The following is a 12,507-nucleotide window of genomic DNA, read 5'->3' as shown; positions in this document are numbered from 1 at the left end:
GGAACTCAGAAGGACATGCTTTAAAGGTCTTAACAGCCTATATTTCCAGGCTTTACTTTGCTGCATATTTTGTGATTTAAAATCTCTGTTGGGGTTCTGTCACCAAAGAGTAAGGGACCCCTGACCATTAGGTCCAGTCGTGGCCGACTCTGGGGTTGCGGCGCTCATCTCGCTTTATTGGCCGAGGGAGCCGGCGTACAGCTTCTGAGTCATGTGGCCAGCAGGACTAAGCTGCTTCTGGAGAACCAGAGCAGCACACGGAAACGCCGGTTACCTTCCCGCCGGAGCGGTACCTATTGATCTACTTGCACTTTGAGATGCTTTTGAACTGCTAGGTTGGCAGGAGCAGGGACTGAGCAATGGGAGCTCACCCTGTCATTGCTGGGATTTGAACCGCCAACCTTCTGATCGGCAAGTCCTAGGCTCTGTGGTTTAACCCACAGCGCCACCCGCGTCCCTCTGTCACCAAAGAGTACTTACCCCAAATTTGGATCTTGGCATCCCGGGAATTCTCCTTTCTATACCTGCTTTTCCCTTGAACCAACAGGTTCACTTTTAAATGAGGACTGAACTGAATTTCTCTCTAACATCCCTAACATGCCAGCTGGGGCTGACGGGAACTGCAGTCCACAACATCTAGAGAAACCTGGCATATATCGATTATATGTACACACTACTCCCATCCCAGATAACCCTGAGTGCGGCCAATCGTTTGGAAACCTGCTACTTTCAAACAACAAGCCACACAATCACAAAACCGACACATAGAATGTGGAGGCACTGGGTTGTGTGTGTTCCATAATACATTCAAAAGCAGATAGGCAGCTTTGGAGAGATAAAAAATCCTGCCTGTTCAAGCTTACAGCTATTTGTTTTAGGACAGCAGGTCTGGCGCTCGAGTGTGGCCTCAAGTCAACCCAATATGGTTTTCCCATTTATTGAGCTCTTGGGAAGAAGGGGCATCCGAGGTAGGGACCGAGAGAGTTTCCCTTTGTCCTGTCCTGAATTATTTTTGCTCTGTGCCTCAAACCTTTGGCTCCTGGTTTCACTGGAGACAGTTATAGAATGAGTTCTGAAACTGGAGCTTGATTCAGAGCCTGATTTATAGTCACGCTGGCTGGGGCTAATGCAAACTGCTGTCCAAAAGACCTGAAAGGCCCTAAAGTTCTAGCTTGACCTATATACCAGTTTTTTAATGCTCTAATGCAATGTTTATGTGCAAGAATATCAGCAGCGTGGTGCCTTTTCGAAAAGAAGCAGTCTCAAAGAATTACAGATATATTTTATTGACAGTAGTATGCTTCCGTATGTACCTATAACAGCAAAAGGGTCACAAATGTGTTGAATTGCTAAATTATTATTATAAGAGGCTAGTCTGAAACACCCACATTTCTAAAACTCACAACTGTTTTTTTTTCAGAGCTGTTTTGTCTCCCACCGAACCACTGCGATTTCAACAGCATAATGCAGAACTACATGTTTCCATGAGTCAAGAAGTTCTGAAGGTAAATCAGGAACATCTACAACACTCTATATATTTTTATGTACATATTATTATCATTCCCAGCCCCCATCAATACAGAGTCACTCATTCCGTCTATTTCTGATGCTCTGGTGTGTCAGTGCGGATGCTTATGTAACCAAAACGACACAGCCAGTGTGCAAGAGGGAGGTAATGACAGGTTCACTGAGCCCCAAGGGTTTACATTACAGAAGTACAAAAATCTGGTTAAAAGCCCCGAAAACCTTGGGGTGGGGAAAAACTCAAAAGCATTCTAATGAGGATGAGTGAACACTGATCATTCTCAGTGTCAAGAGTATGCTCACAGCTGGGGGGAAAGAAAAAGAAATAAAATCGGGTAGGAGAGGAATTGGAATGCAGTGCCCAGAAGGAGGTAAGAAGAATAAGAAGAATAAGAATATTGGTTGGCTGAGAAAGTATGCAGGAGGATTCTACACTCGATTGCAGGTTTACTCTCAGGAAACAGCTTGCTGTCATTCGTGCCATGGTTTCCGGAACAGGTTGCAAGCAAACCTGACATCTTTCTTTCCTAGTCTTGTACACGGATGTACAATTTGTCAACCGGGAAATGGGATTCATTTTCTCCGCTTCTAGTTTAGCGCATGCTGAATAGCATTTGCATGCCAGGTTGACCCCAGCCAGATAGATTAAAAACGGGGTCCTGTGGTTTTTTTGGTTGTTTTTTTTTGAGGCCCCTCTGGAGGTCCTTTTTATATTCATGACGATTTGTGCACGTGATAGTATCGTGACGGTTTCTACACCATCCGGCTTCCAATACCGCAAAAAGTTTTTGGAATGGATTCATTTCCAATTGGCGCATGTCCCGTAACTGAAACCCTGTAACTTTTTGTACCACAAAACCTGCCTCTCTGGATGGCATTGATGCAGCAACACTGGGGAAACATCACGGAACAGCGGTGGAATTATGTGTGGATGGTCCGGTATTAATGCACTAATAGTGTGCCATTATGCCAACTGCATGTTACAGAGATACACCTGTAATAAATACATAACCCACACCAGTCTGGAGGGCTCTGAAATTGTAAACCGTGTCACACTAATGAAACAAACCACCAGAGAGTTGAACAATACAAGCGTGATGACAGCAGCTGCTCTCTAACTTCCAAATAAAAAAAAGTCTTATTTTCTCTCTATACATTTTGAAACATATGAAGTCTTTAGTGACAGATGGCTCCACTGTCAGCCCTTTCAAAAGATGAAGATCTCCAAGACTTTGTAAATGTCTTCTTCGGTTTTTGTGAATTTTCCTTTAGCCCTTTTCTTCTGGAATCCTAAATTTCAGCCAAAAGAAAAGACTGAACTCAAAGATCTAGAATGTTAGTTCCGCCTCCCCCCATTTTTGCATTAATAAAACTTTTCTTGGAAGGTTTATATCTAAAATTTGCAAAGGGGGAATGCACATTTGTATTGTTTTGGGGAGAGGTCTATGGGTTGAGAAGACCCATTCAACCTGACCGACCTCTGTGAGTCATGTAAGTTGATTTCAGTGACTCATATCTTGAGTATTACTGATGTTTGATACAACCCTGTGCCCATCGGTGGTGGTATGTGAACACAGTCACCTGAATTTCCAACCAGAATAAATTCCCCCCACATGTCTCCATGTGAGGATCAAAGAGCAAGCAAGTGGTCGTAAGGAAATATATTTACAGTGCAGCCCTGTTTATGTTTGCTCAGAAGCAAGTCTCACAGCCTGTCAGCAGAGCCATGCCATAAATTTAAAGCACACAGCTTTCCCCCAAAGAACCCCAGAATCATGGTTTAAGAGTGCTGAGATCTCTAGCTCCCTGAATGGGAAATTGCAGTTCCCAGGCTTTAGAAACTTACCATGGGCTTAACAAGCCCCACTGAATTAAACGGAACTTGCTTCTGAGCAATGTTTAGCCTGCGATCAGATACATACTTTCCCAGGAGAAGGCATGGGGCTTAACAACTGAGTAACTATGCATAGAATCACAGCCTTGAAGGTGCCTGTTTCTAAAAAACCAGGAAAACAAGAGGTAAAGATAACCTTGCGCCAGGGGCAGCCAGATGTTGGGCAGCCAGAATGGCCAATGGTCAGGTAAGTTGGGGGCTGTAGTCTGACAACCCCTGGAGGGCAGCAGGCAGACTGCCTCTGCCACACACACACGCAGCAGTTTCCAACCCTCGCTTCCCTTACATCGGTTGCGCAGCTTTTGAAAACTTTGTGCGCAATTAGTTTTCGTGAAATCTGCGCCTCCAAAATGCACACGGTTAAAGTGGAAAACATCGTTTGTCTTCACAAGCCCTTTGATAAGTATGTCCTGGTGCGGTGCATATATTAACCAGAAGAAGGCTCTTCCTAACATCTTTTTGTACATGTAGCTAAAGACAATGGGGTGATGTTGCTGTTTTTTGCAGGTTTAAACATTTTCTTGTATTCCCCACCACCACCTTTCTCCCAACGAGCTCAAGTCGACATGCACGGTTCTGTCCTCTCGATTTTATCTTCACAGTACCCTTGTGGGGTAGTTTAGTTGTAGTGTTACGTCCCATAGGTCCCTCCAATTCATTTTCATTCAACACTCTTGTCGGTTTCCTTCCCTCCACTGCTAGCTCCTTGCCGATTTCTTATTCACAAACTTGTTAACAATCTAAGTAAAAGCTGCCAGAAATCCAGATTGCCTTAACAGTGTAAGCAAACACGCTCACCGCCCCCGCCCCCTTGGATTTAAATGGCTTTTTTTCAGTGTCCCAGAGTACCTAAAAGACAAAAGTAGGGAAAACATCATTCTCACCCAACACCGCAGCCACTTTTTGTACAGGTTAGGGATGGCTGTTCTCCACGTTAAACCAAGGTCATTATAAGCAATGGACATGAGCGTTAGCCCTTGGATTCCAGGCGATGTTTCATAGCAAAAGGTTGCATCGATAGACCTAAGTTTTGGGTTTCAACCAAAATACTGTGTTGGTAGTCTGTTCCGCTCAGAAGTCTTTAATATGTGCGTTCTTTCATTCAGACACTTGCGGAAGAATATTGCCATGTATTTGCAAACGCTTCTGGGAAGGTTAAGTGGCGGTTAAAGGGGTGATTTAGTCACTTTTCGAAGAGGGCAGAGGGCATTTTCAAATACAGTGGTACCTGGTTCTCAAACGCCTTGGTACTCAAACAACTTGGAACCCAAACACTGCAAACCCGGAAGTAAGTGTTCTGGTTTGTGAACTTTTTCCAGAAGTCGAACATGCTCCGTTTTGAGTGCCACACTTCCGTTTTGAGTGTTACGCTGAGGTCTGTCTGTTTTTGCTATTTATTTTGAGTTTTTGTTTTTGCGGCTCTTTTTTGTTTTGTTTTTGTGACTGTGTGGAACCCAGTCCAGCTACTGATGGATGGATTGTGTGACTGCAGTACATTGTTTATTGCTTTCATTTTATGGGTCGACGGTCTCGTTAGATAGTAAAATTCATGTTAAATTGCTGTCTTAGGGGTTGTTTTTAAAAGTCTGGAACGGATTAATCCATTTTGCATGGCTTTCTATGGGAAAACGCGCCTTGGTTTTGGAATGGACTTCCGGAACGGATTAAATTTGAGAACCAAGATACCACTGTAATCATGTTCATTCTAGCAGTGAAACCAGCCGCAAGATTATCCTCTCGGCAAGGACAACTGTTCAGGTGCGGATTTTGATGAGGTGGTAATGACCCAGTGGCCTTGTCACACACAAACACACGCACAAATTTGTACATGCTTTCTGATGGCTACCAGCCACAATGGCTTTTGTTCCTCTTCCACTGTTGGCGGCTGCTGGAAGTCAGAAGTTGGGAGATTTGCTGTTGATGCTGCTGATGCATTCAGGTCCTGCTTTACCGGGGTGTGTGTGTGTGTGTCATCAGGCTGGCCGCCCTGGAGTGTTATTTAATTAATTAGACGTATGAATTTGTTTAAGGGATGCGGGTGGCGCTGTGGGTTAAACCACAGAGCCTAGGGCTTGCCGATCAGAAGGTCGGCGGTTCGAATCCCCGTGACGGGGCGAGCTCCCGCTGCTTGGTCCCTGCTCCTGCCAACCTAGCAGTTCAAAAGCACGTCAAAGTGCAAGTAGATAAAAAAGTACCACTCTGGCGGGAAGGTAAACGGTGTTTCCGTGCGCTGCTCTGGTTTGCCAGAAGCGGCTTAGTCCTGCTGGCCATATGACCCGGAAGCTGTACAGCGGCTCCCTCGGCCAGTAAAGCGAGATGAGCGCTGCAACCCCAGAGTCGGCCACGACTGGACCTAATGGACAGGGGTCCCTTTACCTTTACCTTTACTATGAATTTGTTTAATGAACTGAACTTGGGATATGTGGAAATCTAAAGTTGAGGATACAGTTCTGGGGAAAGCCCGTAACCTCAAGTGTTAAGAGAGCATCAGCTTTGTATCTGGAACAACCCCCAGGGTCGTCTGAGACCCCTGCAGAGACATTGTGGGACTCGGTGGGCTATGTTTTGGGACCTGCGATAAGGCAGCTTAAGATATTCCTGGGGGATGAGGACGCATTGCAAGGAGTTTATACATCACGGAGGGTACGGAGCCATGAATTCTTATGTCCACCGTTGGAGACAGTACGTCTCCAAATACCAGTCACTGGTTTTCTTTAACGGCATGAAGAAAGTGGACAGGAAGACATCATCTGCTTCTCATAATACTAGAATCCAATTTCGGTCACCCGTTGAAGCTCGATGTCAGGGACGTCCCTTCCCAGAGCGCCAACGAAGACGCCAGGGAAGAAGGGGGACAGGCAGAGGGGAGCAGAGGCTTGATTCCTGCCCACACTGAGAGTGATGGAAGCCTCTCATATCCTGGAATGCAGGCTATAAATTCCCAAAACGGTACAAGGCAGACAGAGCCTGCTCCAGAGGAACTGCCGTTGTTAGATTCGGCTCAAGAGGAAGAGGAGGGGCAGGCTGTGCCCAAGTCTCATCCGGAGATAAATAAACCTCAGGGTAACAAACCTGCCAGCTTGACGCCTCTCGGTGTGAGAGAGACATCATAAATCCTGACACTGAAGGTTGAAAGGGCAGAGAAAAGGCAGGACCTCTTCAGACTGCAGACCATGAAACTATGGAATTTGCTCCCACCAGATCTAGTGGTGACCGCCAACTTTAAAAGGGGGTTAAGCAATTCACGCCCCTTAAGCAAGGGACGTGAGTGGCGCTGTGGGTTAAACCACAGAGCCTAGGGCTTGCCGATCAGAAGGTCGGCGGTTCGAATCCCAGCAATGGGGCTTAGTCCTGCTGGTCACATGACCCGGAAGCTGTACGCCGGCTCCCTCGGCCAATAAACCGAGATGAGCGCCGCAACCCCAGAGTCGGCCACGACTGGACCCAATGGTCAGGGGTCCCTTTACCCCTTTACCTTTAAGCAATTCACAGAAGATAGGTGTATTAGGGGCTATGAGCCACAATGGTTGCGTTCTACCTGCCCTGTTGGGGGAAAGGTGCCTCTGAAGACTAAGTCGCTGGGAATCACAAATGGCAAAGTGTGCTGCTGCAATCCTTGTTTGCAGGCTTTCCATCGGCGCATGTGAATCACCATGAAAACAGGACACTGGATTAGATGTCCCACTCTGGCTTGATCCGGCTGCGAGGCTCTTCGGACGGTCTTAGTTTAAAAGCCCAGCTCAGGTTTTCTTCCTTTGATAGCCTTTTTCCTCTAAAGAGCCATTGGTTGGGAGAGGGATTTTAAAAATACGTTCTGGAAAGAGGACATTGTCGGGAAATTGTGGGGCGGGGGTCGGAATAACTGCCGTAGACGACAACTTCTCTTCAACACAGCACCCTTTGTATGCAAAGCTACACACTACAACATCACTGCCTCCTAACGCCTGCTAGCTTTCAAGATCGGTTGCTCCTTCGTCGTCCGAGAACGCCGTCTTAAAACACGCCAAGTGGCTTTGTTTGTTTATTTCCACCCTTTCTTCTTCATCTTTTTTGTCTTCTTGTTTTGGTCTATCTGCTGCGGTGATGAGGACAGACCTCCCTCCCCTCCCTTTCGACGTCTGTCAGGAGCAAAGCAACCAGGCTTGTACAGGGCTAACTTTCGCCGCTGGAGCCGTTGAGTGCTGCGGCCGTGGCACCGTGGCTCTCGTCGAGCTTCCCTGAGGCAGCTGGCGCAGGATCCGCCACCCCGCCGGTCCTGGAGGGTGTCTTCTTGTAAGCGTTGTCCTCGAGGAGGAGGGCGTCCCTTGCTCCTTCGACCAGTCCCGGTTCCTTGGGGGTGTCTTGGTGCCGTCCGTTCCTGGAGCTGTCATGGTGGCCGTGATTGCCAAGCCGGCTAGATGCTACCACAGCTTTCATCGCAGCCTGCGTGAGACACGTTGAGAAGAGGGGAATCAAATTTTTAAAAAATATTCTCACCAATTATTGCCATAACTTAATATTAGTACAGTCATACTTTGGTTCGACTCCCGAAAACGTTCCAAAACCAAGGTGCGGCTTCCAATTGGCTGCGGGAGCTTCCTGCACTCAAGCGGAAGCCACGTTGGACGTTTGGCTTCCAAAAAAAGTTCGCAAACCGGAACACTCACTTCCGGGTTTGCGGCTTTGGGAGCCAAAATGTTGGAGTCACAAGGCATTTGACGTAGTATCAATGCTAGTATATTTACCTAAGAACTATCAATAAAACAACCACAGGATATACAAAGAATAGAAATAAAAAATCAGTTATATAAAATACATTTTAGGGTCCTGAATCAGCAGTCAAATAGTGGACCTTATTCTGATTGCTGTCACCTGTTCCTCTTGATCTGCCAAGAGAAAAGACACTGTGGCAGTCACTGGGCGACCCAGAATGGACAATAAAAGAGGGGTGATAATCTCATTCCTCAAGTCTTTATAAGGAGTGCAAGCCAGAAGGGCATGTGCCACCAATTCAGGACTGCCATCTCCACAGGGACTGAAATAAACTCGGAGTCGAGAGTGGATTTCATGCTCTGTATTCAGCTCATAGTAGTGAGGAATGAAAGTTCCTCCAAAATATCTGCTTTATATACATTATTTACACAATGGGCCGCACGTGATTGGCTTATTCTGGGATTCTCCTGTGGCCCAATCAGGTTGCGGATTCACTTCCACCTGGAGCTGCATTGGGTGGCTCCTGCAGACCAATCATACTGCTGCATTGTTCTAGGACCGATCAGACTGCTGCATTTTGGATCCTATTGTTCTAGGACCAATCAGACTGCTGCATTTTGGATCCTATTGTTCTAGGACCAATCAGACTGCTGCATTTTGGATCCTATTGTTCTAGGACCAACCAGACTGCTGCATTTTGGATCCTATTCAACTCAGTACATAACAGGGACGTTAGCAGCGAGGTTAAAAACCACGCCTACCAAGTTAAAAAAGCTACCAGCCACCATAGTCTGTGGCAAGTTTCTGTTGTTGTTTATGCGCTTGTAATGAAAGAAGAGGAGTAAGACTGGTAAGACTGCAGCGCATGTGTGTACATAGTGGCTGTGTTTTAGAGATTGCGCTCCTCGGCTTCATCTTATTGCCTCCATCGCTATGCCAGCCCCGCCGCAGCTCTTTGCGCCATTATTACCTTCAGCTTGCGCCTCGCGTTGAACTCCTGCAGCTTCTTCTGTGTGCTGTCCATGTGGGCGAACTTGGCGGCTTTGCCCATCACCCACGGGTGCTCCAGAGCCTGTTGCACGGTGAGCCTCTTCTGGGGGTCCAGAACGATCAGTTTCTGAACCTGGAAAAGACCAGCCATGACAAGGTGGGTGATGAGGCCTGGATGCCTTGATTCTGCTCAGAGGCTTGGATGCTTGACATTATTACCGCATTTTTCGCTCTATAGGGCGCACTTTTTCCCCTCCAAAAATGGAGGGGAAATGTGTGTGCGTCCTATGGAGCGAATGCAGGCCCCTTGGCTTCAGCGATAGCAAAGCTAAGCCTCCCAAGCGCAGAGGGAGCGCTCCCTCCGTGCTCCAGAGGCTTCGCATTGCTTTCGCTGAAGCTTGGAGGGTGAGAGGGATCGGTGCGCACTGACCCCTCTCGCTCCCCAGGCTTCAGGGATAGCCGCGCGCAGCCCCTCCGGCAGGGAGAGGCTGCACGGGGCTATGGCTTCTTTAGCCCTGCGCAGCTTCTCCCGGGAGGGAGAGGTTGCCTAGGGCTAAAGAGGAAGCCAAAACAGCCAGCGGGATCCATGGAACAGGGATGCAGGGGTGTGGACTGATCAAGAATCATATCAAAATAGTTTAAACCCAGTCAGCGCAATGCTTTCATTGCTGACACAGATGGCTTACTCTGTATTTGTTATATTTCCTCATAGCAATCCCACCTGATCACTACAAAGCGGTCTTACCAGGAAAATATTAGAACACATTTCAACCTGGACAAGCCAGCTTGAATTGCGTATTGTCTTAAGAAACTCACACGAGTTTGCAACCAGTTTTCTGATGTGTAAAGGGGAATGCGCTCTGCTAACTAAAGGAACTTGCTAATGCAAGTTAGGAAGGATATTAATAAACAATATAGTTAAAGCTCTGGTTTTCCCAGTAGTGATGTATGGAAGTGAGAGCTGGACCATCAAGAAGGCTGATCACCGAAGAATGGATGCTTTTGAATTCTGGTGCTGGAGGAGACTCTTGAGAGTCCCATGGACTGCAAGAAGATCAAACCTCCCCATTTGGAAGGAAATCAGCCCTGAGTGCTCACTGGAAGGACAGATCCTGAAGCTGAGGCTCCAAGACTTTGGCCACCTCATGAGAAGAGAAAACTCGCTGGAAAAGACCCTGATGTTGGGAAAGATGGAGGGCACAAGGAGAAGGGGACGACAGAGGACGAGGTGGTGGGACAATGTTCTCGAAGCCGCCAGCATGAGTTTGACCAAACTGCGGGAGGCAGGGGAAGACAGGAGTGCCTGGCGTGCTCTGGTCCAGGGGGTCATGAAGAGGCGGACACGACTAAACGACTAAACAACAACAACAATATCCTCTCCTGCCACCCTGAACATTCCCACAAGCTGGCTCCCCTGTCTGGGTAGGGCTCAAAGCAACTCACCAAATCCTTGGCATTGAGAGACACTTCATCCCACCACGGAGAGACAAACTCGTAGTCACAGTTTAGGATCCTGCTATACATATATTGGTCTCCTCTCGGGTCAAAAAAAGGCTCGAAGCCGCAAAGCCTAGGGATTTTTTTAAAAAAAAACAGAATAGTAATAATAAAACACCTGTAAATAGTTTACATAAAATATTGAGGAGAAAGGTGATGATAAACGGACACACACAGGCTGACGTGTGTTGTAGTTACCCTCAAATTAATAAAGCTCTAAATACCTGAGGATTATGCCCGCTACCTCTCTCTGTGAGTTACTGATCTGGGAAGAGGGTTTACCATATTTTTTGCTCTATAAGACACACCAGACCACAAGATGCACCTAGTTTTTGGAGGAGGAAAACAAGAAAAAAAAATATTCTGAATCTCAGAAGCCAGAACAGCAAGAGGGATCACTGCGCAGTGAAAGCAGCGATCCCTCTTGCTGTTCTGGCTTCTGGGATAGCTGCGCAGCCTATATTCGCTCCATAAGATGCACACACATTTCCCCTTACTTTTTAGGAGGGGAAAAGTGAGTCTTATAGAGCAAAAAATACGGTAATTGCTAAACCACATGATTTCAGCAGGCACACATACAAAGAATAACTAGGGCTCCAGAACTGTGCCACTCCCACCACCCCACAAAATACCGAAGTGCAACTGAACGATCCATCAATCTACTTGCAAAACTCGTATGATTAATCGACTCAGGTTTCAATAACTGGGCACCAGTCCTTGCAGAATCCTAACCCTCTGAAGATTCCTCCGGTGAAGTAATGGGGGGCAGCATGTTTTTCAAGTTCATGCTTCCTTTGCTGCATCATAGGCTTAAAATATGGTAAAGGACCTCTGGACGGTTAACTCCAGTCAAAGGCGACTACGGAGTTGCAGCGCTCATCTCGCTTTCAGGCCGAGGGAGCCGGCGTTTGTCCGCAGACAGCTTTAAAGGTCATGTGGCCAGCAGGACTAAACCATTTCCAGCACAACAGGACACCGTGACAGAAACCAGAGCGCGCAGAGACGCCGTTTACCTTCCCGCCGCAGCTGTACCTATTTATCTACTTGCACTGGCGTGCTTTCGAACTGCTAGGTTGGCAGGAGCTGGGACGGAGCAACTGGAGCTCACCCCTTCGCGGGGATTCGAACCACTGACCTTCCGATCAGCAACCCCAAGAGGCTCAGTGGTTTAGACCACAGCACCACCCACATCTCTTAAAATACACACACACACACACACACACACACACACATCTGCTGCTTGGCTCTCCTCAGCACCAGTGTCTATTCAGTCGGGGGGGGGAGTTTTGGGGAAAAAATAATCATCTGCTTGCTGCTGAAATGTTTAAGCAAAAAGCCTCAGGGCTGCGTTTACTTTCAACTTGGCTAGAGATTGTGTGTGTGTGTGTGTGTGTGTGTGTGTGTAAATCCTAACAAGCCAAACCAATGGAAACCCAACATATTTTGACGGGCTGTGACTGCCATCTGTTCCATTTAGGTCAATTGAAACAGCGGCAGCGGGCAGGAGACAGAAAGGAGGTCAAGCCTCCCTTTGTCAGTGTCGCTGCGAGGGATGGTGCAGAAAGTGGCTAACCTGACTCTTGCTACATCCGTCACCCTGATCCCTCTGGGTTTTGATGCATGCAGTTCTCGGGGGGGGGATTCATGTTACAGTACTGCCTTAGTGAAGTTCTCTCCCCCCAAAAAAACAACTACAGTGCGTCCTCCAAGCTCCCTCCCGCCAGCTGTTCACATCAGCACAGCTTCATTCGTGTCAGGTTCGCTTTCTGTTTGTGTACATGCCAGGGGGGCATCGTGTGGGATGTGATCCATGAGAGGCGGCCAAGTACAACATTCCTGGTAACGCTAGAGAAAACATGCGAGGGAGTGTTTGGTCCAGCCAGGAGAAACTTCCTGTTCCTCCTGGCTGG

At 47.5% G+C, this 12,507-nt stretch overlaps 1 protein-coding gene and 1 long non-coding RNA gene across 2 annotated transcripts in view; both read right to left on the bottom strand.

Annotated features, from left to right (window-relative positions):
* Window positions 1-1,267: 1,267 nt before the first annotated feature.
* Window positions 1,268-3,342, bottom strand: LOC309523091. The gene is made up of 2 exons (XR_014215238.1): window positions 2,680-3,342; window positions 1,268-1,499 (listed from the first exon to the last, which is right to left on the bottom strand). It is a non-coding gene; the product is annotated as an uncharacterized lncRNA (long non-coding RNA).
* Window positions 3,343-6,801: 3,459 nt separating this feature from the next.
* LOC309522892 (calcium/calmodulin-dependent protein kinase type IV-like) overlaps window positions 6,802-12,507 on the bottom strand; it is a 31,634-nt gene continuing 25,928 nt past the window's right edge. Inside the window, exons 10-12 of the mRNA XM_082206580.1 lie at window positions 10,544-10,670; window positions 9,081-9,233; window positions 6,802-7,840 (exon numbers count right to left, since the gene is read on the bottom strand). Of these exons, the coding sequence (XP_082062706.1) occupies window positions 7,571-7,840; window positions 9,081-9,233; window positions 10,544-10,670 (550 nt within the window). The 3' untranslated portion in view covers window positions 6,802-7,570. The remainder of the gene's footprint in view (window positions 7,841-9,080; window positions 9,234-10,543; window positions 10,671-12,507) is intronic.

This window comes from Podarcis vaucheri (assembly GCF_965113315.1).
Source record: "Podarcis vaucheri genome assembly, chromosome: 18".
Classification (NCBI taxonomy): domain Eukaryota; kingdom Metazoa; phylum Chordata; class Lepidosauria; order Squamata; family Lacertidae; genus Podarcis; species Podarcis vaucheri.
Note: the sequence above shows the minus strand (reverse complement) of the source record. Positions and strands in the feature narration are given on the sequence as shown.